General features: G+C 46.1%; 2 protein-coding genes across 3 annotated transcripts in view; both read left to right on the forward strand.

The window, feature by feature from the left end:
• Positions 1-2,300: 2,300 nt before the first annotated feature.
• Positions 2,301-14,250, forward strand: RSPH3 (radial spoke head 3). Its single transcript, XM_075413888.1, has 9 exons — positions 2,301-2,501; positions 2,673-2,760; positions 3,903-4,044; positions 5,376-5,521; positions 6,072-6,275; positions 7,284-7,446; positions 8,530-8,616; positions 9,247-9,528; positions 11,276-14,250. Exons 1-8 carry the CDS (start codon positions 2,371-2,373, stop codon positions 9,507-9,509), a joined length of 1,224 nt encoding a protein of 407 aa, XP_075270003.1. The 5' UTR covers positions 2,301-2,370; the 3' UTR covers positions 9,510-9,528; positions 11,276-14,250.
• A 1,572-nt stretch (positions 14,251-15,822) lies between these two features.
• Positions 15,823-27,550, forward strand: part of PLAGL1 (PLAG1 like zinc finger 1) — a 55,877-nt gene continuing 44,149 nt past the window's right edge. The window contains exon 1 of one of the 2 annotated variants that reach the window (XM_075413891.1): positions 15,823-15,942. The gene's annotated coding sequence lies outside the window, so the exon portion shown is untranslated. The remainder of the gene's footprint in view (positions 15,943-27,550) is intronic. The other variant, XM_075413890.1, reaches the window with a different exon arrangement.

The following is a 27,550-nucleotide window of genomic DNA, read 5'->3' on the forward strand; positions in this document are numbered from 1 at the left end:
CAAACCAAGGGGATTACTGTGTTTTCCACCTGTTCTGGAATTTGTCCCTCCTTAAAAGAATCCTGTAACATAAACACCCTTGCCTCTAGGGCTTTTGATTCTGGTATCAATAATTCAGTTTCCTCATTTTTTTAAAAGTTATTTGTGCCTCTAATTTGCTTAATAAATCTCGTCCTAACAAAGGCAATGGACATTCAGGCATATATAGAAACTGGTGAGTTACCCACTGTTTTCTCAATCTAAAGAAAGGATAATTTTCTTTTTACCCTGTCGCACCAACAACATCTACAGATTTATGACTACATTTCCCTTTATATGTGTTTAATACCAAATAAGTGGTCCTTGTATTTATTAAAAATTTTACTTCCTTATTCCCTAGCTTTAGTGTGACCAGGGGTTTAGCTAGGGTTGACTCCCCCGCTCCTCTTCATGATTTCTTATCTAAAGTCCTCAATTTAATCGCGCGCCTGCTACTTCTTTCCACGACCTTAAATCAGTTATTGAAAACGGAACCTTTACTGTCACCGGACCAGTATTTCCTACTGCCTCTCAGAGGGGAGCCTGGAGGGGAGCTGGCTCCGCTACCCCCCCCGTCCTTCCCCGCGTTCTTCCCGAAACCGGGCTAAATCCTCTCGCACCCTCCCCCAGAGGGGAGGTGGAAGGGCTAATGATCTCGGATTCCTCTTCCTGATTATCCCCCCATCTCCGATGCGGTGCCACCATTAGCTCGAAGTCATCTTCCTTAGACTCAAATTTCAAACACTCTTTCCCGACGCTACAAGCGGCGCAGCATTTCTTTGAACCTTTTTTACGTTTTCCCTTTCCCAAAGCCATTACCATAGAACTGTGCGGATGTATCCCACACTGCCTTTGCCATTCTGGATGATTTCTCAACGAGAAAAACACATCTACATATGTCATTTCTTCCCATTTACCTTCCCTTTTTACAAAACAACATCAATTGCAAAATAGTATTATAACACAGTGTCCCGTCCTCCGGCCACTTCTCCCCGTCATCCAGAGTATATAACGGCCACCAATGATTACAATACTCAAATAACTGTTTCCGAGTTAGAGAGTCCCCCCCCAGCTCTTTCCAGTGTTTTAAAATACATCCCAAAGGCGTGCCCCTTGGGATGGGTCTTTTACTCGGAAAGGTGCCCATCCTTCAAATGACCAGTGGTAGTGATTGTGCACTATATCACAAACACTAATCAGAGGGACCCAACCCTTGTTGGAGCTCCCTTTAGGATCCCAGCTCCCTGCTGAGACCTTGGAGACTTCAACCCCCTGTTGAAGACCTCCCCCTTGGGCCCCGGCTCTACCGGCTTTCACCGAGCAGAGACTTTCCACAAAGGTACCTTTTAGCCCAACTCTACGAGGTTTTCACCGCGATTTACAAGCAGGCGTATATTATACCTAAAGAATACCTTAATTAAATTCCAGGGGACTTACTTGGAATCCTTTGGTCCGGGGATCAGAGGTTCTCCTCAAGAATCCCTCCATGCCGGCTGGAGGTCCCGTGATCCCGCGGATCCATCGGTATTCACAAGCAGGGTCCCATCTGGGTCGCCAGAAACTGTCACCGAAAATCCGGGAATAAAACCTCGTAACACCAATGTAGTGTTAAAAGACAGGCATTCTTTATTGCGACGCCTGATGCACGGCGGATAATTCCACCGAACGTGCATACCCCATACCCTTTCCGTGCAGTTTATATAGATCAAAATATACATATTCATCTGATTACATAAGCCCTTCCTTTCATAGCCAAATCAGCCCATTTTCATACACTCCTCCCACCCGCGCTTGTGCAGTGCCTCCTAGTGGTGGTCGTCGGGGGTCCCACGATGAAGGCTTATCCTCTTCACCACAGTTTCTGCGCAAACTCAGTCCTCTTCTGGCTCTTGTCCCTGCGGCACGGGTCGTCTTGACCAGTTCTAGGCACCTGCTAGTTTTAATTAACACTAACTTCTTTGGGGGGAGATGTATGACTTTTTGCTTCAGTTAATTCACACAATAGATAGGTACCACAAATACACCTGCAACTATTTGCTAACGCTATTTCTATCAAAAATCCCCCTTCACCATTACTGTTTAACATTAATGATTACCTAGGGACTAAACCCTCTGTTCCCAGACCTAATGTCCAGATGGGCAGGACATAGCAGCACTGTTCGTGCTTTAAGATTAACTAATTCCATCACCTTGGTTACAGGGACGGGACTGACGGACGGACTGACTGCCGCCCGCCCCGCCCCGCGTTGCCCCGGAGACGGTTGCCGCCGCGCGGGCGGCCGTTGCAGCTCCCTCACCGAGCCGCCCGGCCGCTGCGGGCCGGCCCCGCCGCTCCCCGCCCGGACCCCCGCCATGCTGCGCGGCCCCTACCCGGAGGTGGCGGCGGCGGCGATGGGCCCCGCCGTCCCCTACAGCTACTGCAGCCGGCCCCGCGCCCTGCCCGCCCGCCCGAAGTACCGAGCGCCGCCGGACGCCGCGAAGCCGTGAGTGCTGCCAGCCCCGCCGCCCGCTCCCGCCCTCCGCCCCCGCTCCCTCAGCCCGGCTCCCCCGCCGCCCTCCCCGGGGGAGGGGAACCCCTCGCCCCTCCGGCGCCCTCCCGGCCTGTCCCGGGGCCGCAGCCCTGTGACCGCGGCGCCCTGTGCTTCGCGTTGCAGCCCGGAGGAGCCCGCTCGCTTCGCCAACCTGATGCACGACCGGAGGGTGGTGCGCGGCAGCATGTACGGCCCGCGGGCCGCGCCTCGGGTACGTTCCGTGTAACGGGGTAACGGGAGGGGGGGGCGGGGGGTGCAGGGAAACGCTTCCTCCTTCATAACTGCAACCACGGGAGCTGTAAGTCTGCTGAAATTTCAGGTGGGGACGGGCCCTCCGTTCAACTGGCACGCAAGTGTTTTCACCCTTGCTTTAAAGCACTTTGCTTCCCGTGAACTTCTGTGGCTCTGATTATTTTTTTCGCGTTAAGAACTTGATTCCCGCCTCCCCCCGCCCCCCCCATTTCTTTAATGTAATGATACTGAGCACCAGTCACGATTTCTTACCATATGCATCCGCAGGTGTCATCAGTGAGAACAGCAGCTCTTGGGGTGGGCTTGGGCTTGCTTTACTACGGAAGCAGTGCTAGATGGGCCAGCTGTATGCAAAAGCTGCTTGTGTGGAGGCAAAAGTATTTTATTTGTCCTGATACAGTAGTAAATGTTCTAGTGATACTTTATTTTCAGGGAATATTTCTATGTAGACAGGTCGATCATATGAGAATTCAGAGCAGTCTGTATGTTTAACAGCTGCTTTGTGGAAATAACTTTGTATTGTTCAGTAGATGTTTGTTAGAGTGACTTTCACATACATATGTCCCGTTTAAGAAGTTCAAAAGCGATGTTCGTTTCAATCCACGAACACAGTACTGAGTTTAAAAGTTAGTATGGGTTTCTTTAGCTTTATCAGCAATAAAGAACCTATAATTTTTATCTAGCAAACAATTCTCTTGATAATATGATAACTGGACTTAAGTCCATTTGATCTTCTTAAAGCTTTACCTAGAAACTCTCACTTGTCAGCAAGAACATGCCATTTTAATATACTTTATCTCACAAAGCAAAGTTCTGTAGATAATACCCGCTTCTAAATAGCAACTGATGGCTCTTAGCATGAGATGCCATTAGTATGTGCCTGTAGGCAGCTAGCATACTTTATTAGTTTCATTCCTTACAGTCTTTAAGGTAACTGAAAATTTAGGGTCGGGACCCAGAAAAGCAAGTCCGAAATGCTGGATTTGTAGCATTAAAATCAAAGAACAACCTTCATTTTCCTGTAGAAAGAAATTAGTATAATTGCCAAGTACAAACTGTATTCTGTTTCGTGGGGGTTTTTTCCCCTTCATCCCTGCTTAGAGTACCCAACCTGATCCCCTGGAGATTCAAAGGCAGAAGGAAGCACGGAAAAGAGCACTGGCTAGAAAGCGCTTAAAAGAGCAACTGCAACCACGAACACCCGAGCCTGTGGAAGGCAGAGAGCACGTTCATGTGCAGACAGGTAAAAGGCTGAATTTTTAAAAAATTCATCTGAAAAAGACCCAACTTGCTGATCTGTATTCGCTTACTAAATCGATGATGCAGTTGGTAGAATCACATAGAATTCAAGAATCATAGAATTCTAGAATCGGAGGTTCTCTAGTCCTTTCCATTATAACTTCTTATTTTCAGTTATATTTAATAAACTTGGCTAATTAGTGGCATTTTCCCAGAGGCTCTGTTTCTTGGTTTTCAGTGTACATGCTTGAACATTACTCAAGGCTTCTTTATTTATTCTTTCCTTTTCCACTATCATCAGAGAAGATTTTAGATGCTTAAAACGGGAGTTTTAAACATTTTGCTTATGAGTGCACTCACATAGAATAGAATAAGACCACTATTAAAAATTCGAGGACACACCCTAATTTGCAATGGAAAACCGACCTGTTTGTGGGAGAACAGGTTTATTTGTAAGAAAAACAAAATTTCCCAGTGGGGTAGTTAAGGTGAGTGTCATGTATTGCTGTGCCCTCTGAAAATCATGTCAGATTGGACTGACTGGGAAAACAGCTGCGTTACATGCTAATCAGACACGGTCTTTGGTTTCTGAACGTTCCCTCTGCCCCAGCCGCGCTGACTCCCCTACACTACCGCCAATGCACACAGCGGCTTTTCACCATTCAAATGCTGTTCTACGCAGAAGGAGGCTATCTATTGTGAAAGTCGTGGTCTCGTATCCTTCCCACTGATTAGTGCAGATAATTTTAAGTACCCCACAGACCTTATTTTCTGAGCCAGGCTATTTATCTCTGCAGTAGGAGGCAGACAATTATAATTCAAATCAAGCACATGCTGTTATAGATATGTGGTTACATCAAAGCCGTTTCTGGTGGGGCCAGAAGTACAATATCATTCTTCAAACCCAACAGATCCAGTGTTCTGTTTTGCCACATACAACGGTGAAAAATGTATGTTTTCAAAATTACTCGTTAGTAGATAGGCAATCGTTATCCCTTTTTGAAATTGTCCTATCCTGCTGACTCTACCAAGAACTGTTTATTCTGCAAGGTGGGCTGAAACGGTCTAGACTCTGACTTTTTAAACCTACGAAGTGAACTGACCTGTCAGAAATCACTTCCAAGAAGTGCACCAGATGTAACAGCAAACGTGGCATCAGATGGCCTATGCAGCAAACCGATCTGTGTTTTAAGCTGAGGTGTCCTTTTTGTTTTTTAACTTTATAGAAGACATTTTATTGCACTCTTTGAATATAATTCACCTTGTAGAGTCATCAAAAATAGTTGAGAGTTTAAAGAAAAAGAATCCAACTTAGAGCATTCCTTTTGTTTCTAGAACTATATTTGGAAGAGATTAGTGACCGAGTAATAGAGGTTGATACAGAGTGTCAAACAGATGCATTTTTGGACAGACCACCCACTCCACTCTTCATACCAGCCAAAACGGGAAAAGATGTGGCCACACAAATAGAAGAAGGAGAGGTATGAAGCAAAGTCAGGTGCGCAAATGCTGTCAAAACATGTCTCTCATACAAAACATGTTTCTGATGCAAAATTGAGGCAGAAACAGAAAGAAACTTACCCTCACAGAACATCCCCCCCAAATTTCTCCAATGTCTGCTTTGAGGTTAAATGCAAAATTAAGGAAGGTGTGTCTCTGTATGCACCTGTTCTGCTGCTTTCAGCTAAGAACTACAATATTGAGAAATGTAGAAATGGTGCCCAGCCCGAGAAGGGGTTGGGAACACAGAGGTGAGCACAAATAGGGTCCAGGTGAGTACTCTGCTTCTCCCTGGCAGGCCCTGCAGTGGCTGTGGTAGGGCGTGCGATGCCTCACTCCAGCCCACTCATCACTTAGCCCCCAGCTGCATTCATGCTTCTTGCCTTAGCTGGCACCGGCCCCCCACCTGCACTTCCCAGCCCTGCCTTCAGCACAAGGGCTTGTTCATCCTCCTGTTCTCATTGCCAAGGTGGTGAGAGTGATTGTGATTTAAGGGTCGTTTATCTCTGTTTCCCTGACTCCCATCTTTAGTTGTTTGACTTTGATGTTGAAGTCAAGCCGATCCTGGAAGTGTTGATTGGGAAAACGGTTGAGCAAGCTTTGCTGGAAGTCATGGAGGAAGAAGAGCTGGCCCAGCTGTGGGCACGTCAGCGTGCCTATACAGAGCTGCGTAATGCAGAGCTTGCTGAAGTGCAGCGCCTGGAAGAGCAGGACAGGCGATACAGAGAAGAGAAGGTAGGACTTCCTCAGAGCAAAACAGGCCTGTCTGCTCGTCAGAAAAGAGCAAACCATTTCTGGTACTGAAAGACAAGCTGTGGAATAAGCTGGATGTGCCTAAAAGGGTACTGTCAAGTCTGATACTCCTCAAAGCATTTTGGTGCCATTCAGCTGCACTCTGCCATTTGCTCTCATGCACCAGCACCGTGCTGTTCTGTTTGTCTGGAGCGGTCATGCTCCAGTGACCTGGTATACTCGGACACCTGATTGAGAGGCCAAACCCCAGCATTTTCCTCTGTACCTGGTGGACCTGTTCCTCAAGCCTTTTCATTAGAATAACTGCTGAATGAATGGTCACAGTGCTTGAAAGTGAGAGGCATCTCCTAGACTTTCACATCCAATGCATGCACTACTGCATGAGCACATGCACCTTTCAAGATCTCCAAGTATTAAGCTGTATTAGTACTATCTAGTAAATAGGAATAAATAGAAAGGATGAGTCTTAATTATTTACTATTCATCAGCCTTATATATTTGTGTTTTTTAATGTTTTCCTGGGTGCATTTTGAGTTTTAATCTTTTCTTATATGAAATAGGATATAAAATTGGAAAGATGAAAAGTTCAGGAAATCCTGACCCAACTTCATCTCATTCCAAGGCTTTATCTGCGGTAATAAAGCAGAGGGTCATGAGATCAGTGCACACTAAGGTATCAGAGAAGGGTTTCGTCTGGCCAGCTACAAGGCCCTTATTTTACAGACTTGCCAAAACCAGAGAAGGTATACCAAAGGAACCTGTTTATCTCTAGTCCTTGTGGATTTTAGTACTCCATAGATGGAGTACAAGCTGGCTTTCAAGCACTTGTTCACATGAGAAATTTTTGTGAAAGCTAGAGGCCGTTAGTATTGGTACCCTTGATTATCTTTGCTATTTATGACTCTCACACTGTCATCATTCTTCAAAGTCTAGATCGAAGGAGTAACAGCTGAGGGCCTGGAAGTTTTACATGCAATATTGTCTTGACAGGAACGTCGCAGACGCCAGCACATGCAAATGCTGCAGAAACAGAAAGAGACCACTGAGAAAATCGCAGCTCGGGCATTCGCTCAGCGTTACCTGGCTGATCTCATTCCTTCTGTCTTCAACAATCTTCATGAGAGTGGGTTTTTTTATGACCCTATAGAAAGAGGTTTGTATTTTTTTTTTAATATGTGAACTGAGTAACGCAAAAGTCAAAACAACCATAAAACATAGCTTATTGTCCTATGATTTAGAATAATGTCAGAAGACTTCATATTTTTACATTTGTGGCTGAAAAGATAGTTTCCAAACTCAAATTTTTGAAACAAACATTATTAGTCACCTGTACAAGTAGTCAAGAATAAGCAAGAGCTGACAGTGTTACAATGAGAAGAGTGGCTTTTGAATTGGAGAGAAAGAAGTGGATGGTTAGGATTGGTAGAGCAGAGAGAGAGATCTAAACTGAGGTAAATGTATTTTGATAGGACAGGCAAAGAAATCTGTATGTCTTTCTGAATCTTTGTTAATGATTATCAGAGCAATGGAGAAATTAGTTAATTGTAATTAGGCCCTGAAAATAACTTTGGAGTTGTACATCAGTGACTTCCAAGCTTTTAGAATCAGCAGGATTTCTTATAGGCTACCTTGCTTCACCCCGCTTCCCCAGGCCCTGCACAGGTGCCCAGACCACAGCTTGGGAATGGATACGCTCTCCCCAGAGTGAGTCATGGGGCAAATGCAGAAACTGAGCATGTTTTGCAGACGGGGCAGGCTTTGGGAACACGGTCTACAAAGATCACGATTTGAGAAATACATGGGTAAGCAAGAGCTCTTTAGTCAGAGGGAACAAATGCTTTCAGCAGACCAGAAGCCAGATGTCTTTGGAAAGTAAGGCAGGAAATGTTATTCTTCTGACTTGTTCAGGGTAGTTATTTTCATCTCCCTATAACACTACTGTGTATCTCTTCTGTGATCGCCCTTCAAGGATGCCAGAGCTCTTTGAAAATCCCAGCAGCTGAGAGGACTTTGGTCTGGGTCCATAATAATGAGGAACCTCAGTAAGAGAGGCAGGAGATAAGAAACCCAGCAACACCTGAGGGATTTCATCTGGTCCTTGAAAAGCAAGAGTCTTTTGGCAGGGATGTACATCCCTGAATGATCGTAGCAAATGAAAAACAGCCTCAAGATCCTGTTGCTTATCCTTAGTAAAACCACATTTTTTTCTTTCTTTCTCCCTGCTAAATGCTTACAGATATTGAGACAGAATTTCTTCCGTGGCTGATGACAGAAGTGGAAGAAACGCTAGAGAGGAAGGTTCTGGGGAGGATAATGCTTGACTGTAAGTTACCAAATCCTGGAATGTAATCTGAGCTCTTGGATGTTCTTAATTGTTTTTTCCCCAGTCAAAACAAACATTACATTCACAGGGTCATTGTGGGCTGAGGTAGCAGGTGTCATATTAGCAAGAGCTCCAAGTACCCATGGCTTTTGTGGTTTTTTTTTTTACTGTATTAAAACATAATGTTTAGAGAAATTTATGAAGGCTAAACAGCAAAAATAGTAAAGAATAAGTGCTTTACAGCTGCTTTTCAGAAAGAGAACATCTTTTGATGACTGCCATAGTTCCAGTATTTCCCATTTTCAAAACCATCATGCTGTGTGCAGCCTGGCTAGTTCTTGCTCCTGGTGGGGTGACCTGCTCTGGAAGTGAGGAACAACTGAGAGGAGATGAACAAAACGATTCAGGTGAACCCTTTCAAATAACTGCTTTCAGTGTAAACCACTCATTTGGCTGGAACTAGGCTACAGCAGCAGGGATGGTTTTTGTCATTCAAGTATTCATTCATTTTTAGCGTTATTTCAGGGTTTTTTCTCTGTTTAAGAAGTTATAGGTCAGTCATATATAAAATAATCTCAAATTATGGGGGTTTTCCTCTGTGTTTTATAATGGTGGCTTTCTCTCTTTCAGCCTTGATTTGTACAGTGGTTGAAAACCGCTTAGATGCATTTAGCCGTAAACCTCTGTCTGATCAGACAGAGGCACCTGCTGAAGAACCCAGGCCAACAGATGCAGCACCCCAGGCGGCCAGTGAGACAGACGCTGCTGACCAGCCGGTCACAGAGGAAGAAGGGACTGACCAACCTGTTGCTGAGGAACAGCCTTCGCGTCGCAACTCTTTCCAACTAGAAGAATCAGATCAAGCAGGAACAGAGGATTTGGAAAATGAATAGCAAGCAGGCAAATCATCAAGTAAGTGGAGATGAATGGCTTAGCTGAAAGAAATGAGTTCCTATATATTTGCAAGTATTGTGCCCTAGCCATGCCGAAGGATGAACCTAAGAAACAGTAGAGCATTATAGCATGTTTTTCATATGCTGACATTGCTGATTTCAGGCTGTAAAAATCAAGAGAGAGGTTACTAATGCAATGAATGGCAGTGAAATTCTATCCCCTTCTGCACAATCCAATCCATCAAAAACCTGTGACGTCTGCAGTTAGGAAGTAATGCTGTCCCACACCCTGTGCTAGAAGGTCATGAGAAGGGCATTGAGAGCATCCTAATAACCTTTGCAAGTGCTTTGATAACATTCTTAGCACAGAATTTCCTTACTTTCCCTGTTTTGAAAGGTAGCTGCTACAGCACTTAGATAAATTTCTTTTCACTCATGTTAGTCTCTCCTTTCCTGACAACCTTGGGTGGACACCTCAGCAGGTAAAAGTGCAAAGGCAGTTGTTCCTGAAGCTCTTCAGGTTCAGAGTTATCTGCCAGTGGGAATTTCTGCCAATGTGAAATCCTCCCCAGCCTCCTGACTCACGAAGCACTGATGAGGAGCTGGAGCCTCAGTTTTTTTTGTAATCGTCCTCTCCTGCTGGTTCACTGGAAGCAGTACCAGACGTGACTGACAAAATGTGCTTGTACTGTCACAGGTATCTGTCTGTTCACAGGCCAGCTCCACAAGTGGGGCATTCCCCTTCTTAAAAGCACACCCGCACTCTACCGCAGCAACACCGTTTCCTTGCTGGCTGCGCCTCTGGAATAAGTCCTGCCTTGTCCAGACTGCTTTGTGCTACCTCCTCTCTGCAGGTCAGAGGAGATGTGTGCTAACCCAGAAGCCAGATCCCAGTCTGAGAGTGGAATGTCAGGAATGACACCTGAAGAGACAAGTACCTGCTCCACATCTCACACCCTCAAAAGGGACATCCAGACTTTTCACTGGATGCCTTATATGTGTGGCTCCACAGGCCGACCTTGCCTTCCCTCCATTCCGGGCTAGGACGGCCGGTGACAATCAGGGCAGCTGCTGCTCACGTGGAAAAGCGCCCTGGCAAGGGGTCAGCTATTTACATCTCTCTGTAGGTAGTTGAAAATCAGAAGTAATGAGATATAACCACTAAAAAATCCGCTCAGGAGTTTGATGTAGTACAAATGTGTTAAAACTGAGTGTCTGGAGTCACATAGTACAGACTGTAGACAGACACATACCCATGGATGCTTTTCAAAGCTGGAATATTCCCCTGTAAACTCCTCCTCTGTTTGCTAAGTTGACAGTAGTTCAACAAAGTATGCTTGTTTTTTTCATTTCTGATTGATTCATCGTAGCATCCAGCAAAATGTGTTACATGTATGAAATTAAGGTAGTTGGTGCTCACTACATCTGTCTAAGTTTCTAAGAAGAATTTGTTTTTGTGCACGTGGCTGGAATTGAAGGCTTGAAATGAAACGCCTTGGTTTAGGCATTGAAGTCAGTGGGAGGTTTACCTCAGTTTTAGTAGGACCAAGATTGTGCGTTGTTTTTTTTCCCATGATGATGGAGACTCCTGTCATGACTTCAGGTAAATCAGGTAAGTGACTTCAGGCTAATTTTATCTGCAAAATAGAAAGGCTTTGTGACATAGTTAATGAGAATTGTAAATGTTTCAGCTCATTTTTGGAACACTGTATGTCAGTTTTAAGGATTCTTCATTACTGAATTATTGTTTTCTCATGTATTTATAGGAGCCTTAGCATAACCTAGAGGGCTGCTACGGATCATTCCTGAAAAGCACCAAACAAACGCTGTCTTCAATATTTGGTTTTAGAACGTTACAAGAGGAAGATGGTCACCTGGAACATTTTAGTTTTTGACACTCCTGCTTTGTGTTTGATCGCTAGAAAATTTACTTGAAGTGTTGAATTATTCTGTGTAAATAGGTTGTGGCTTTATTATGTGTTCTTGAATTACTATAAAAAATAATGACTTGTATGCCCTACATTCTTACTTCATTAGAATGTATAGATACAACTCAAGCGTTGTGTATTGTGGTAGAGTTTGCAGTAACAGGTGATGTTTTTACAGGGCCATGCAGCCCTGCACTGGCAGTTTTCCGTTAACAGCCCTGTGCTGGAATTTGGCCCCAGACGTGGGCCAGTGGGCAGAGGAGGGGACCCCTCGTATCCTGTCTGTCACCGGAGAAGCGGAAAACTGAGCAAGAGTCAGGAGGGGAGGAGGGATATGGGGTAAGGCGTAGCTGTCACCTGTCTGCGGTGATGCTGGTGGACACACAGGCTCTGTGGCACGGCCTTGCTGCTGGCAGGGGGGCTTGGGGTGGCATGCGGGTGGCTGGGGGAGCCCGGGCGTGAGCACCATGTCTCCCCACAGGGACCCCTCCTGATGCCCTCCCCACCCCTCCAAATCCCCTTTCTCTGTCTGTGTCCCCAGCAGCAGCTGTCCCCAGCCGGTGGGTAAGGCCACAGGGTGGCCAGCTCTGCACCCACAGTGGCCCAGGGGAGGCCCGGGGGTCTGCAGCTCCCGCTCCCTGCTCAGCCACAGCAGCATCCCTCGAGTGGGTGTGCAAGGGGTGCGGAGAGGGGAACACAGGGAGCTGAGGCTGCAGGCACTGGAGGGCAGGACAGCCCACAGCAATCCCGCTGTGGGGACACGTAGGAAGACACTGATGTCACCTATTGCATGTTGCACACCCTGCACTAGTGACAGCCGTCTGCACTTCCCTCTGCTGATGAACCCCAAAGGCATCAACCTTTTGTGAAATCTCCTCATAACACGAAGAGCTAACACATAGGGCCACCCAATATAGTCTGCACTAAGTTTGTAGGATCACAGAATGGTTTGGGTCAGAAGGCACCTTTAAAGATCATCTAGTTCCAATGCCCCTGCCATGGGCAGGGACACCTTCTACTAGACCAGGTTGCTCAAAGCCCCCTCCAACCTGGCCTTAGAGGCTTAGAGTGATGGGGCATCCACAACTTCTCTGGGCATGGTGGGTTTCCGGGCTTTCTAACTGCTGAGTGTTTCCACACCATCTCTCAGCCCTGGGCTGAACCCTTTCAAAAAGTTCAGCAGAGCTGTTTCAGCCTGCTCTTTCAATGAGATTGGAGGAAAAATACAACCATCTTTTCAGATGATAAGCAACTCTTAACACATCAGTGTGCTGGACCCAGGATGCAGGTTTCTGGGCGCTTTCTCCCAGAACCATCAGAAACTGGACACAAAGTTCATTTTGGCACCGAACTGTGTCCAAGGGACCACTCGTAGCATGGAGGAGTTGAGCTGGTACCTCAGTGTTGCACACTGACAGACCGGGAGCATTTTGTTGGGACGAAGATTGACGGCTGGCTTGCTGCTGGCAGAAATCACGGGTTTCAAAGAGCTGGGGAGAGAACGGGTAAAAAGAGCACACCTGTGAAAGCGTTTGTTCGCTCGCTTATGTGCATGTGTTAAACACGCACCTCACCTTGTCCGTCTGTAACGGCTGCAGCCTTGGGAGCCCACAGAAGCTGTGTTACTTCAGCAGCAGCAGTACACAGCAACAGCCCCATAGTGCTCACAAAGCTGCGAGGGTTCCTGTCCTGCCCTCCTGCAGGTGACACCTCCAGATTAGTGGGACAACATCTACCATAGCGAAAGAGTGAAACTATTTCAGCGTGGTTTGACACTGCCAGGATTGCTTTACTGGTACAAACCAGGAGCTGGGAATGGCCTGGAGTGCCTTGCAGTGGTCTAGCTGTGGTGCTGCTTTACTGCAGTGTTATCGTAGTTACAAACTGCCTCATGTCACCTCACTCCTCTTCCTCAGCCCCACCACAAACATTTGGCCCTCTCAAGTTGCCCAGGCCTTGGTTATTAATACGATAATGTTAGCATACATATATTGTCACTGGCAGTTGTTATGGGTTTGCATGGCAAGGTTTTCGTAGCCGGGGGGCAGTAGGGGTGGCTTCTGTGAGAAGCTGTGAGAAGCTTCCCCCATGTCTGATAAAGCCAACACCATCCAGCTCTAAGACAGACTCGCTGGTGGCCAAGGCCAAGCCAATCACCGATGGTGGTAGTGCCTCTGTGATAACATGTTTTAGCAGGGAAGAAAAAAACTGTGGGGAGATGGCAGTTAGAGAGAGGAGTGAGAAGATGAGAAACAAATCTGCAGACACCAAGGTCAGTGAAGAAGGAGTGGGAGGAGGTGCTCGAGACACTGGAGCAGAGAGTCTTCCCTTGCAGCTCGTGATGCAGACCATGGTGAGGCAGGTTGTCCCTCTGTAGCCCACGGAAGGGATCCCACGCCAGAGCAGGTGGATGCCTGAAGGAGCCTGTGACCCCGTGGGGAGCCCATGCTGGACCTGCAGGCCAGTGGAGAGAGGAGCCCATGCCGGAGCAAGTTTGCTGGCAGGGCTTGTGACCGCGTCAGGGACCCACGATGGAGCAGCCTGTTCCTGAAGGACTGCACCCCATGGAAGGGACCCACGTTGGGGCAGTTCATGAAGAGCTGCAGCCTGTGGGAAGGACTCATGTTGGAGAAGTTTGTGGAGAACTGTCTCCCGTGAGAGGGACCTTCACGCTGGAGCAGGGGAAGAATGTGAGGAGTCCTCCCCTGAGGAGGAAGGAGCGGCAGAGACAACGTGTGATGAACTGACCGCAACCTCCATTCCCCGTCCCTCTGCGCTGCTCGGGGGGAGGAGGAAGAGAAATGGGAGTGAAGTTGAGCCCAGAAAGAAGGGAGGGGTGGGGGGAAGGTGTTTTAATTTCTGGTTTTATTTCTCACTATCCTACTCTGATTTGATTGGTGATGAATTAAACTCCCTTTTCTCCCCAAGTTCAGTCTGTTTTGTCCATGACAGTAATTGGTGAGTGATCTCTCCCTGTCCTTGTCTCGACCCTCGAGCCTTTCATCATATTTCCTCTTCCCTGTCCAGATGAGACAGAGTGACAGAGCAGTTTTGGTGGGCACCTGGCATTTATCCAGGCCAAACCAAAACAGCAGTTTAACTAACTTGACAGCGAGCAGTAGCAGCCGTGGTAGTGGCAAACCCAATGCTGCTGACCGCTGTGGGGTTCATGATTTCTGGCAAAAAGTCTGGCTGAGAAGCTGCTGCAATAATGCTTGAAACTACCCCAGAAAGATTACTTTTAACTGTCAGAGTCCTAGTTGGATCCTTCAGCTGCTGCTGAGACAACATATACTGTTAAAAATAACCTAACAGTGTAATTTGACTCAATAGGAATTGTGATTCAATCATTCTTTGGCAATTGAAATTATATCTACTTTAAACATGGCTTTTTTTAAGACAATCACATCAGAAAGTACTCATACATATGATGGGTTACAGAGTACATCTAAAAGATTATTTAATGGGAAAACACCAGCAGGCCAACCATTACCATTTTAATTAATGGTAATTAATAGATCAAATGCATTTGTTACAAACAGAGCTGACATAATACTTGAGTTATCTACCTTTTCCCCAAACACAACCCACTGGATCACAGGATCACTGAAAGGTCTGCCTAGGTTGGACAGGATCTCTGTGTCCTTGGTCATTGGTCCAACCTTCCCTAAAAGCAGGGCCCCAGACCAAGCTGGACTTTGGCCAGCTGGGACGGGTCCAGGGGGCCTGGTGGCCTGCAAGCCGCGCGGCCGGACAGCAATGCCCCTCGCAGCCGTGAAGGCAAACCATGTCCCAGCTTGTGTCAGCAAGAGCACAGGCGACAGGCCAAGGGATGCCGTGATGCCGCTCTGTTCAGCACTTGCTGGAGGCCCACACCTGCAGGACCGAGCCCAGCTGTGGTCTTCCCCAGCCCCAGGGAGACACGGAAGAGTTGGGAAGGGTCCCGCACAGGGCCACAGAAAGGGTTAAAGGTGGAGAACTTGCCATAGGAAGCCGGAGTGGAGCAACCGGGTGTGCTTAGCCCGGAGCAGAGCGGGCTCAGCTGGACCGATCCCAGTTTCCCAGAGTGGAAATGGCAGTCACGGAGCAGGTGGAAGCACCTCCCCGAAGACGCCCCACGGCAGGACACGACACCCCCGCTCCCCTCAGCCTGCCAGGGCGCCAGTCTGCGACAAGACCCCGAGACGGTGTCGGCGCAGGAAACCCCCGCTGCCTTGAGGTGCTTCTCTCTTAATGCTTCCCCCGCCCGGCTCGGCCGGGCTCGGCCCTGCTCTTCCCGGCGGGGCGGGGAGGAAGCGGGGAGGGGGCGCGTCCCGCCCGCCCCTCGGCCCGGCCCGGCCCTCCTCCGGCCCGCCCGCCGCCAGGCGTCTCCCCGGGGCCGGGCACCGCCGCGGGGACGGGAGGAGTCGCCGCTGCCGCTGCTCTCCCCGGCCCGGCGCTGGGGGAGCGGGCGGCGCCCGCGGAGCCGGGCCATGAGGTGAGCAGGGCCGCGCCGGGGGCGGCAGGTGAGCGGGGGCGGCGTGCGGGGCCGGGCCGGGCCGCCCGGGGCAGCGGGGGCCGCGCTGCGGGCGGGCCGTCGGGGCGCGGAGGGGCGGGGGCCGAGCAGCGGGGCGGGCGGGCCGCCCGCCGCAGGGAAGCGGATTGCGCCACATGCGTCCGCCTTCAGGAGGAGGCTTTGGATTTAATTTGTTGATTTTCCCCGTTCTCCCCCCTCAACTTTCCCGAGACCCCCGCCGCGGCGCGGGCTCTCCCGCTCGTCCGCCCCCGGGCGGGCCTTGCGGCGGGGTCGCGCCGGCCCCCGGCCCCGCTCGGGCGGGCTGACAGCCGGCCGCGGCCTGAGCGGTCCCTGGCTCCTGCGGGGACGCGGCTCTCCCCCTCACTGCCTGGGGAGAGGGGCTCGCCGCCTTGCGCCGTTGGTCTTTCCTCAGAGTACAGAACTTCTTTAAAACGCACTTTTTGGTTGTTTGTTTGTTTTTTTTTATCTGGCCGTTAAAAGCCCGCGTCCCATGGCCGAATGGCAGTTCGTTTTTCCAGAAAGGTGAATTCGAGGCATCCGGACCCTTCTCTGGGGGCTGTTGCTTTCCCTGGGTGGCTCGAGCGTAAGGAGCGCGTTCCTCCTGACAAAGGAGGGCCCGGTGGGCCAGCTGCTTTTGCAGAAGGTATCGAAAGTAGTGGGTGAAGGGCGCAAAGCAGTAGCTGGCTTTAAAATGGGAGTTTAAATACAGTCTTCTCACCTGATACTTTTAATCTGTAAAAGACTGTATAGGACAAAATCCAAGCTGTGTTTTTGGGTACATGATGTATCTACGTACGTACTTGCGTGTGGCCGCTTTGTCCAGCATTTGGGATTATTCATACCCCCTTGATGATGAGGGTCTTGGTGAATATACAAGTGGTACATGCGCCCTCTTTCCAAGAAGTGGTAGAAGTGGCATTGCTGCCAGGGGATCGGCAAATCTAGCTTGACAGAAGGAGGAAGGAAGAGGTTCCCGATCCGAGCACTCGCATCTGTTGGCGCTGCAGTTGTAAAATTAGCGTCAACATGTGTGACCTGATTCTTGGTTGTCCCGATCCTTAGCAGAAAATCTGGCTGTTCAAATCGGGGGTATCTAATCACGTGCAGTGGCACAGAGTGGCAAGCGGTCCTCTCCTGACTTGGCAACTTCTGCGGGACAAGAGTGTTTCTTTTCCTTGTGAGGTCCATAGTACTCCGCTGACCCTGCATGTGCAGCACCTCTGTTGTGCTCTGACCCTTCCCTGGGGAGATACAAGGGTGCTGTCACTGGGAATTCCTCTTCGCTGCTCCTTCAGATCCCTGTGACTGGTTTGGAGGAGCAGCACAGGGAGCACCGCTTCACCTCTGTGCAAGGCGAGCGGCCGCGCTGTACAACACAGAACGGGACTGTGCTGCACGGGTGGCTCTGGGTGGAACACGGGTAGTGCTGCTGAACGGAAGTACGGGTACAGTGACAGGGTCAGTGACAAATTGTGCGATGGTTATTTGATAGTGTGTGTGTTTGCTGCAGTGGTGCTGCTATCTGTGCAGTATATTTTCCACCGTTAATGTGCACTTACCTACCCTGTATTGTAAGTCAAAGCAGTCAAAATCTCATTTGCAAACCTAATGGGAGCCAGTACAGATCCTGGAGCAGTACAACTGCGTAATAGGCTGATCGTCACCGCGTTTTGACTTGTTGAGTGCTCTCCAGGTGTATGTCTGACATTTAAACAGGACCTGACCGTTCTGATAATGCAGATGCTGCAAATTGATGATAGGATTGTTTCTGTAAGAAGTAGAAGATGGGATGAGCGGGAATAAAAGCTAGAAATACAATCAGAAGGATTGTACCAGTTTCTCTGGACCTGCGCGTCAGAATGAGAACAGTAGTGGGAGGTTTGGAGAGTTCGATAACAGAAAGCACATAAACACGACAAGATAAATAATTATTTCTTGAAGGCAGAGGGGGCTATTAAATCACGTAGTTAGTTCTCCAGGTTTAACCAGGTTGAAGCCTTGGATTGGCATCTTCAAGTTTGTTTAAAAAGGCTTAGTTTTTTAGATGAAAATGAAGAGTTAAACCATTTTGAGTACATTGCTTGTAGGTAGACTTTTTTTTAACGTGGACACTTGTTTTGCGTTCATTCTGCAGACGCATAAGCCAGCAGGTCACAGATTCATGCTCTCTAGTTAAAGACAAGAACTTCTATTTCCTTTCAATTCCGTAATCTGCTCTGCAGCGAGAATCTCCTTGTTGTGAAGCTCTGTGAGCACGCGCATGTCTCCTCTCGCTGCCTGCCCTTCTGCCAGGACTCGGTGGAAAGGAAACAGCGTAAGATAATTTCCCCACCCTCCTGGGCCGTTGAGACACATTTATTGTGCAGTGTTTTGTAGGGGCTGGGACCTGAGCTGCTGTCTCTTTCCCTCAAACTCCTAACTTCTTGGCTGATGATTAAAAACCAAAAACATCAACCCCCACCCCCGTAAGTGAATACACACACTGTACTTAGGACAGCCTGCGCTGGTGTTTGATGTAAGTTTCATGTATTTGATACAAGTTTTCATGTGTTTGGACATGAACGGGACATTACACCGAACTTGACGAACCTAAATAGTCTTCTTCAGTAAGAGCAGTCTGGCTCACAAGATGTTTGCAGAACCAGAGAGCATTTAAGGGACGCGTTGCCAACTAGTTCCCTACTGGCTCCACTGAGTTTTTATTTTAAGATGTTCCTGCTTTCAAAGATAAGCATGAAGCAAACAAGACTGCTCCAAACGCCAAGGGAACAGCAGTCACACACTTCTACTTAAGCATGTGCCACCGTAGAGCCGGCCGCATCACTTAATTGTCACTAAACCCCGAAGAAACTGTTTGTTCTTTTCTTGCGTGTGTGGAAAGAAGTAGGAAATCTCCTTAAATGATGCCAAGGATACTGCTATTTTATGATAACTAGCAGGAAATAACAAGAGTTAGGACAGAAAGAAGGTCAGTCTGCTTGAATTCTGTATGGGAAAATCTTGAAAGTCAATCATAAAATTTAATTCCACGCATATCCCAAGGGTAATCAGATAGGTATTTTGCTCCTAGCTTTGCTTTTGTGGCTACTTACCTGTTTCTTCCATGCATTCTTCTGAATATGGACTATTTGGAATTTGCTGTGAAAGAGTATTTCGGGTTCCACATGTCTCCGACATAATGATCTAGAAACGACAGTTCTTCCCAATGGTCTTTGTCCATATGCTTCTCATATTTCCTTTTTTTTTCCTAGCTCTTTCTGACTGTACTGATTGATTTTCTGTAAAATAGAGTGAGTTGCAGTGCTAAATCAGGATCAAGGCTGCCTTCATTAACTATTTCTGTCTTGAAGGACAGAGCAGATTTGCTTTTATCTTTCTCCTTCCTGCACCTGGAGCACTATTTTTGGAGAAGCTGTTTCACAAACAACTTGAGGTAGCAAATTTTAAGCCTTCCAAATAGCATTAACCGCTCATAATTCCAAGCTGGAATGATGGTACAACGGAAATTGTATCAAAAGGCATGGATTTGTAGTTCTAACGAGCTGGAGAGAGAACGTGATCACACTGATTACCTCCCACTGTTTTCTCCCATTCAGCTTCCATGATTTTTCAAAGGACATCCCTGAACACGCTGACACTGTGTATTCCCTTGCTTAAACCACTGAAAAACTGCAGTGGGAATAAAAAGCAGAAAAGCATGCATATCTAGTCCTTGTGGGTTGTAAAAGAGTTTGAAATAAGCTCAGTCATGCTAGGTTGGTAACTCAACATCCTTGTTTGTTGCCATTTTTTCCTCTGGAGAGCCTCAGGTTTTAAGTATAGAAAGATTTGGCTCTTTGAGTTGCTAATAAATCCTTGAAGATATAAGACAAATATAAATGAATACTCTAGTTCTCATCTGTATCGGTGAAGAGCCTGAAAAAGTAGTTGTGCAGAAGAACTGTGTGCATTTCATTTTGTTACTCTTAACTTAGGTGCTGCTTTTGGAGTGTAAAAGAAGAACTTGGGAGTATCTCAGGAGTATCACCATGGCCTGCTGTGAACAGGACCTAGTCCTAACTCTCCCAACAATGAAGTAGTGGGGAAGAAGACCTCCCAGCTCTGTCTGACCCACAGGGGTCAGAGAGTAAGTGCCAGTGTTCGTGTCAGCTGCTGGGAGCCAGTCCTCTGTGCAATGTGGATGGATTCCCTGTCCCATCTGTTTTCTCCTCGGTCTCTTCCTCCCCTGCTCTGAGGGAGGTGGGAATTGGTCTGTCCTAGGAGGATGCTTCTTCATCACCTGTTTTATGTGTATCTCGGGCAGGAGCAGGGGAGATCTCTTTTGCGTGCTGAGATACAATATGAAAGTGGTCATCTCTTGGGTATCTGGAGTGACAGTATTCCTTTTGCCTTACGTGGGGCAGCGGGGCTCCTGACAGCGGCACTTGTGCTCATGGCTAAGGTAGTTCAGCTGGTGGCTGCCCAGACCTGCGTGTTACACACAGAGCTGTTTCAGTGCTAATAGTCAACTCTATGCCGAGGGGTGTTGCAGATGACCTGCATGACCCAGACACTCCGCGTGGAATGGCTCACCACTTTCGTTGTGCTGGTGGCACCATGCTTTGTCTTCACAGCAATGCTAACCATGTTGGGGAATGTTGCGCGCTGCCAGTTTCGGAGCACTAGTCACTCCAGAATGGCAAGATTAACCCACAGATTAATAACTTTGCTGGGTTCATCTGATTGGGAGGCACTGTCCCCCTGTCAACCTTCTGATGCCATCACCTCTCAGAGGATCGTCTGAAGAGCTGTGGCAAGAAACGTGTTTGCAACAAATGCAGAATAGCAGCTGGTAGAGTGCATAGGGTGGTGCCACCAGTGTGGTCAACTGTGTGCATTGGACATACAAGTCACAGGCGTGGTGTAAACCATGCTAAAGAGGTCTGTAGTGCAAACACACAGAGAGTGCAGAGATAGCCGCTGTGGACCCTGTGCAGTCCGTCTGACACCTGGAGCAAAGACAGGGCACAGCATTTGCTCCAGGTCTTGTACCACAGCACAGGTAACAAAGGCAGTGTAGAAGTGCTTTTCCATTCTTCAGGGCTTGTAATAGTATTTTCCTAAGTGCAATTCCAGAGTAGCGGTATCTAACCTGGGCTAGCATGTACAATCACAAGCAAATGTACTGCAGAGAGCAATATTACACTTTGCTCCTCCACTCGGTCTCTTGTTTCCAGGTTCTTGTTGCTATGAATGGTGTTGAGGGACTCTTGAGGATAAGCAAGGGTATCTTCTGGAAGAGTGTCACATGTATCTGTCAGAAGAAACTGCAACAGCAAAAGTCCCATGTGCTTTTTTGGCCATAAACTGTCACTGCAATTTTGTTGGTTTACTTCAGCTAGAATGTTATTTCAGTCACCACAGCTGTATAATGTGCTCAATAGCATTTGTTTGTCCTGTCCCACAGAAATAAGTAACAATGGAATCAATATGTCTTTTTTAAATATTACAATTAAAAGTGCTGCAAGGCTGAGCAATAAACAAGTGATTTATAAAGTATTACAGTTCTGTTCTGCCAGTGCCTTGACAGATCATTGCCCAAAGAAGACTCCCAAGTATCTAGTCATTATATTGCCCTACAATAATGAACAGTGTAAGGACCAGTGAAAGATACGTTAAAAATGTAGAGAAGCTAGTTCAAAGTGTATTTTGTCCCCAGAGAGGTGGATGTTTCTTCTTTTGTCAGGTAGAATTATCTCCAGAGTCGTCTACACAGATGCGGCGTGCAGACAGTCAAGGGGAGTAGGAGAGGACGGCAAGCAGCGATGCTGAACAAAGATCTGGAAAGAGGCCTTAAGAGAAAGGCAAAGGAAAGATAATGAAACACTGGAAAATACTAGCTAAAAGAAAGAAGTTACTAAGAACATAACTGAAGCTGGATTGAAGAAACAAAAGAGAAACTCTTAGATGGAAGAACAGTGCAAAAAAACCGCAGATTATTTTTGTCAACATAAGAAGTTCTATTTTAATTCAGTTTTCATTTAGTCAGCAACCAGCTCAACTCTCTGCAGAGAGGCAACCTTTGTAATGTGCTAGAAATCAAAAAGACTCTACATAGGTGGTCCAGGATGCTTTCTGGCTTCTGAATTTTTTCCTGTATCTTGGTGGGGGTCATGGCTCACCTGCATCATTGAGTAAGTAAAAGGCATTAAAGCCTTCTTAAGTCATTAAGACAAGCAAAGAAGAGGTAGTGTAACTCTTTTCTGCTTCAACTGCACTTAGATCTATCTCAGCAATTACCCACATTAATTCAACACCTGACTTAATACCACTCACAGTGAAACAGCAGCAGGTGATTTGCCTGCTGAAATCGGGTGATTTACCTGTTGAAACACCACCTTTTTGTGTTCTTGGGGCTCATCCAAGAAAAGCCCAAGGCGGATGGCCAGAATGAATCCAAATGCACTCGGATAAAACCACTCATCCCTCTTTTGGTGGGCGAAAAATTTGAAAACTAGCACGTGAGATATCCCGAGCAGATGCACCATTTGCTCATTGTAAACCAGGCAGCCAAATAGCCCTTCCCCTGCCAAGCTCTGGAAGGAGATTGCTTGGTGATCCTCAATGATGGGTACCAATGAATGTATGTAAAATAGTGTCAGGTGAGAATTTCCACAGTTGGGAGTGAGGCTGTTCTATCCCAAATGAAGGAGGGTGAAACCAAGAATTTCAGTGAAATGTGGCACAGCCTTTAGCACTAATTCATTGCAAAGTCAGTGAAAGTGGTACATTTCTGCAAAATGTTTCGGTTTCAGTTAACTCAGTGTATTCAGACAAAAATAGATTTTACTGGAAATATTTTGACTTGTTCATGACTCGCTTGTTTTTACAAACCTAACACTCCTTCCCCCACAAAACAAGTAAATTAACAGGCAGAGCAAGTGCACATTTACTGTACAATCTGTGATCTTGAAATTCTGCAGTTCTGAAAAGCATTCGCTGCTTTCCCTTCTGTGAACCCCTTGCGTGGTGGGGTGTTTGTGAAAAGTTTCTTACTGCTGTGGTGACGCTCACAATGTCCTGGTTTGGAAACCTGAAGCTTTGAATTTTTACTTTTGCATGGAACAAAAGATTGCAGAGGCATTTTGGGTCTCTCGGAGGCTGCAGATGGATCGTAAGGATATTCTTATCACCGGTCGTGCCCAGCAAGGCTTCTGGACCTTATTACTTCTCGCATAACAGCTGCCAGTGACAAGAATAATTTTCACGCTTGGAAATCATCTTTACTTGACCTGTGCGCATTCACATGCTGTTCTTCATTCTAAAATATTCTTAGTGTGAGTGATGGATGGAATTATTTCCCTTTTTAATGCGTGAATTTGCTATACAGGTTTTTCACTTAGTCTGCTAAGATATGTGAAGGTTTTTGATTAATAAAAATCTATCCTAGTATTCATATATTAGCTGAATAAAATGAAGAAAGGCTGCCCTCACCAAAACAGAGATCGACAAGGAAGAAAACAAAACAAAGATGAATGGGAGAGTAAATTTGTTTTCCCTCTTAACTTATTCTGAAAGAGGAGAGGTGACTTTAGCTGATTTTCTTCTATAAGTTGTTGTTACAGTTTCAGTGATTGGTCAATGTTAAAGCCTGAATCTCAGGCCTCAGCACCCACATAGACAAGTATTTACAAGTCCCTGGGCCTGTAGCAAAGATGAAATGCTGAATTACAGAGTGTGTAAGAGGATGTTAGAGGTCATCAAAGTGACTCTTGAGAAGGGGTTGTAGGTCTCAGTCGTTATTAAAAAGAAATGTCAGATTTTTATGAAGTTTTTCATAACATCTTTTAACAGCATTTAAAATAGCATAATTTAAAAGCAATCTTATAATAAGACATTACAAAAATGGATACAGAATTCTTAAACTGATGGAAAACAAAATATAAAAAGTAGGTTATTCTAAATATTTTGCACTCAAATTGGTAAAACAGTTCACAAAATATTTGAAGGCACTGTAGAATAAGGGTCTTTTTTAATCTGTAAAAATATTGGCAGGACATATTACTGTAAAACCTTTTGTCAAGTTCACATATTTTTTTAGACTGTATAAACCTCTGAATTGTCTTTATGGTCAGTGGTTTGCTATGAATAATTTATTAATCATCAAATTTAATTTGAAAAGTTTGTGACTGTGAGTTTTTCAAAATTCCAAACTCATAGGAAAAATAGTCACGGATCTGCTTAGGTGCTAAGATTGTTATTGTACTTCTGGTAACATATCGGGGTCCCAGAATCTTAAATTGCATTAAACTGTAATTTAAAAACAATTTATTTTGACAAGGATCATCTTCATAAGTTGAATCCATGGAGTTTACAGGACAGCTTAAAAACGGTCTTTGTGGAAAGTGTGACCAGTGTCTTCAGTTTGTCCCAGCGGAGCACTGACTCTTGAATCACACTGATTCTCCCAGTGCGAGTCTGGGTAGCATGTCATCAGTGACCATTTAATACACATCAGTTTGGGGGTATTTTTAACATTGTAGTAGATGCTGGAGACTAGAATGTTGTGGCGCAACAAGCAAAATACACTTCAATAGTTTACTGACCAAAACCATCTTCAGCAACCATCTAATTATTTTGGATAGCAGACACTTCTAGATAACCTGAAGTTCTTCCACTTGCAGACCTCACATCCCATATGAACATCTGACAGAGTATGGTCATGTAGGTTTTATGAATTACTAAAATGACCTTCTGGTAACTTGGGGTGCAAATGTCAAACGTCTAAGTTGTTTGGCGCTATTTTTCATTAACTCACTGAACCTTGCTCAATGGATGTTTCAAATGTCAAAGTTGGAGTTGAAGAGGTCACGGAACTGGGTGGAGAAATGAGGACAAATTACCTCTTGGTGAACTCTTCATTGAAAATTAGAGATCACAGGATTTTTTCCTACATTATTGTAACAAGCTTTTCTAGATCAGGAGAACCCTTAACTGAATAAATTGTGTTCTTTTTGCCTCTGTTGCTATAGCCCTGGGAGAAGTTAAAGAGCTTCCAAGATTGTCTATGAAAAAATGGCATGCAGACAAGTGACTGTAATAAAAATGACGGGTTGCTGAAGTACTAAGTGTATTTTATACCTGCCTGTACTTTGCATTCATTAATCCATGGTACACCAAATTTCAAATTCCTAATTTAGTATTGATATGGGAGTTATGGTCACATTTTTAAGTGGGTTTTTTCATTCTGTGGTGGTAGTGGCTGAACTCTTCCTTTACCGGTCTCTGCAGGGCTTTTCAGCATTGGCCTTGTTATTCTGGGTCCATAATTCCTTTTGCGTTCTCCTGCACCGAAAAGAGAAGCTTGCGTAGACAAGAGCCAGTCTCCTTTCATTTGTCCAAGTTTCACTTTTGCTGGAAAAAGGGTAGAACTACATTGGTATGTGGAATGAAATTTTAAACAAGCATGAACACTGTGCAAGTAATGCCACATTTTTTTGAGTAACGTGCAAGAAGTGGCGCAGGATCCCAAGAAGGTTTGTGTACCATACAATTAGCGAGAAGGCTTCCAATCCAGATCCCTTAAAGACAGGAGTCTAATTATAACTGTGTGTCACAAGCTGTCGGTTTGGGAAGACAAGAGGTCCAACTGATCTTTAGTTGACAGCGTGGAGCGACTTTTTCTCTCTCCTTTAGCTGAGAAGCAAGTTACTGTGCTGAATATGAATGGCGATTCATTGTATTGAATCTGCATCTGTAGCGACATTTGTTCAGCAATAACCTGTGAGCCACAATTTGATGATTTTTTGGAGTTATCGTATGGCTTCATAATCAAAGGAAAAATTCAGGAAACAGCCTGAATATTTGGGAACATGTGTAGCTCTCTAATCAAGTATATATGTAGTATTTAGACAGTTTGGATTGTTTTTAGAGTTGTACACCGTAGGTATTCTAAGCAGTCCTATGAAAATATAACCCCTGAAATTAACCTACTCTTTAAGAAAAGGCAGTAAGTAATTACTCCTGAAGTTACATTTTAGTTCCAACAGAATTAGTCCCTGATGATTTAATATAATGGCTCCATTCCAGTAAGTTAGTTTTAATAATTATCCTTCGCATCCGTGTCATATGAAGTGTCAGACTGCATTTTTCTTGCAGTGTCCGACTGCAGCCAGCCCACGTGTGCGAAAGACGCGGGTCGTTTGCTGCCGAGTTTGCCGCTGGCAAGTCCAGTTGCTGTTGGCAGAAAATCTGAGCGTGCAGGTTGCAGCAAATGAATTGAGGGATGTGATGGGCAGCTGTTACCCTGTGCAAGGCTTGTGGTGTTTAACGAAGTCAGCCACTGTTGTCTCTCTACCACGAGTGTTGCTAAGTTCTTAGTGAAAACTCTTTGCATATGCTTTAGTTGGAGTATTGAGGCTGTATTACTGTTATCATTGCTTCCTTCCGACTGCTCAGGCAGTTCTCCGAGTCTGAGGCCTTTGGGAGTGGGCAGAGGAAAGAAAACGTTTGTACTAGGCAAGATGCTGTTAACAAACAGTGCGTCGTGTTTTGGAAGAACATTAATTATGCTTTGATACATAATGTATGTATAGAGACATCCAGCTTTTACAAAGCAGCTAAATAGACAATGCTGCTAAACCTGTTAAAATCACTGTTAAGATGGTATGTTGCATCTGAAATACCTGTAAAAATACTGATATTCTTGACCTGAAATCCTTTTCCAGGTAAAACTTCCCTAGTTTTACTAGTTTCTGAATGAAGCAGTCATGTCCCACTGTTGAAATTTAAAGCTCCTGAAGAGTGAGAGCAAGACTCTGAAAGTGAAATGGGACCAAATAATGAATGTTAATATTTGCATAATATAGCAGCAACATTACACACTGCATTACATTATTGAAATGGTGCTGTAGGACACGTCCAGGTGGTGGTGTAGGTATGTGCAAAGTTTGTGAGGGTCTGAGGCTGGGAAGCTTTAGATTACCATAATCTGAGCAAGATGTGTGAGGTAAGGTGTTGGCTTCCGGATGACAAATCATCTGGTTTTATGATTCCCTGAAATTTACTGACATTGCTGGAGTATTGGCTAAATGTGCATTCCCTGCTCCGGTCATGGGAGCAGCTGTGGCACCGCGCGGGAACTCATCGGTCTGTCTGTCCCCTGCTGTGGGTTTCTCTCACCACGTTTGGAAAGCTGGCAGCTGCTAATGTGTTTTGTTGGTAGCGAGCTTAAGAAAGCAGAGAGTGTTAAAGCCAAGGTTTTCGTAAAACCTTTTTTGAAGCTGCCGGAGACTTGTTGACCCTTTGCGGCAGGCTGCCTGAGGAGGATGCAGAGAAGGGAAAGGACATCTCCCTGCCACCAGCCTGTGCAGCGGGGAGGAGTGGCACGGCCTTTCCCAAAATGAGCGCTGGGATGCAGGGCTGAAGCAGTGAAAAGAGTTTAGCCAAGGTATTGAGGAAGAACAGGAAAAAGTGCTTTTTCACGTGACCTCCTACAAGTGGGTTTGGTGTTTGTTTTGTACTGGTTCAGTCCTGAGTTTCAGCCAGTAGACCAGCGTCCTCTCCACAGGCTCATTGAAATGGAAATGGTTTTGCCCGCTGCTGTGGAATGCAAATTA

The sequence above is a fragment of the Opisthocomus hoazin genome, chromosome 2 (genome assembly GCF_030867145.1).
Source record: "Opisthocomus hoazin isolate bOpiHoa1 chromosome 2, bOpiHoa1.hap1, whole genome shotgun sequence".
Lineage (NCBI taxonomy): Eukaryota > Metazoa > Chordata > Aves > Opisthocomiformes > Opisthocomidae > Opisthocomus > Opisthocomus hoazin.